Genomic DNA, 1,401 nt, shown 5'->3' with positions numbered 1-1,401 from the left:
GCGAGACCGGCGAGACTTCGTCGGAGCCTCTGGTAGGAACCGCATAGTTGATTGATCAGGCCGCACCAATGGAATTACAGATTGCTCAAAATTGTTCTGGTTTATTGATTGGCTGATTTAAAGTCCAGTTTGTGATTGGCTACATTATTTGTAACGAAGGGTAGGGAGGTACGAGTATACATTGCGCATTATCTTATGTCAGTTTGTTTGTAATTGTCAAGAGATTGAAGGTGTTATTTTATAGTTCTAGCTACAGTGAACATTTAACGATGCCACATTGTATATCTGAAGCGCTATTCGACGAAATATTGTCAACGACGCTTGAAAAACGGTTTGAAAATATTGAAGCATTATCGGAAGAGCAAAAGACATCTCTTTTGGCTTTGATAAACAAGAAAGACGTGTTCGCAATATTGCCTACGGGCCACGGAAAATCCTCGATTTTTCAACTTCTGCCAGATCTTTGCAGAGAGTTGTTTCTACGAGGTTATTTATATCCAAACAATGCAATCATGGTAGTAATTTGCCCACTACGATCCTTAGTCGACTCTCACATTCGTGAGCTCGAAGGATATGGTCTACGAGCGACACCTTTGAATGGAGATGAACTCGACGAAGACGCCATTCTGCGAGGAGAGTACTCGTTCGTGTTTGCCAGCCCCGAGTCCTTTCTCGAAAATGACAAATGGAGAAAAATGCTTATGAACGACGAGTACCAAAACAGATTGTTCTCTTTTGTAACAGATGAAGCGCACGTCGTTCCAAAATGGTAAGAATTAGAGCTAAAGCAGCATATATGATAAAAACCCGCAGTTCATTAAAAATCAATAGTCCCCTCATCAATCAGCTGCCAATGAATTCTATTACAATATTGACTAAATAAATAATTTGTGAAGTTATTATTGACTCTTACAAAAATTAATTTCTAGGTTCTTATATAAATGCAGGCTTTTGTCTGGTTTTAAACCTAAATTTTTAAGCACATACTGTAACCTTGGTTACAGCTTCAAACAGAAATTATATTGTGCATCTACTTTTATTACTTATAACCATTATAATACCCTATGCCATGAAAATTATGCTGAATCAAAGTACACAGGACATTATTTTTGAAAACTCTAAAAATTCTAAAGTATAAGATGTAAGTTGATATCTCCTGAAATATGAAAAAACAAACTGAATGTAAAACAAAATATATATTTTTTTGAATATGGTCTTCTAGTGTGTATCCGTCTGTTGACCAGTTAATGGGTTCATCTATTTTTATAAATATGTTTGAAAACTTCCTCCTAACCAGCATTTTCATTATTTACAGGGGTTTTGGTCATAAAATTGGCAAGGGACAAAAAGCTGCATTCAGGAAATGTTTCTCCAGAATTGGTGAGTTACGCTCTATTGGTG

General features: G+C 36.5%; 1 protein-coding gene across 1 annotated transcript; it reads left to right on the top strand.

Moving 5' to 3' along the window:
* The first annotated feature begins 269 nt into the window (after nucleotides 1-269).
* On the top strand, nucleotides 270-773 carry LOC148907736 (ATP-dependent DNA helicase Q1-like). Its single transcript, XM_089035731.1, has one exon. It carries the CDS (start codon nucleotides 270-272, stop codon nucleotides 771-773), a length of 504 nt encoding a protein of 167 aa, XP_088891857.1.
* Nucleotides 774-1,401: the final 628 nt, after the last annotated feature.

The sequence above is a fragment of the Actinia tenebrosa genome, unplaced genomic scaffold (assembly GCF_029948245.1).
Source record: "Actinia tenebrosa isolate PJP-AT-01 unplaced genomic scaffold, QUT_ActTen_1.0 PGA_scaffold3__52_contigs__length_22856419, whole genome shotgun sequence".
NCBI classification, from domain to species: Eukaryota; Metazoa; Cnidaria; class Anthozoa; order Actiniaria; family Actiniidae; genus Actinia; species Actinia tenebrosa.
Note: the sequence above shows the minus strand (reverse complement) of the source record. Positions and strands in the feature narration are given on the sequence as shown.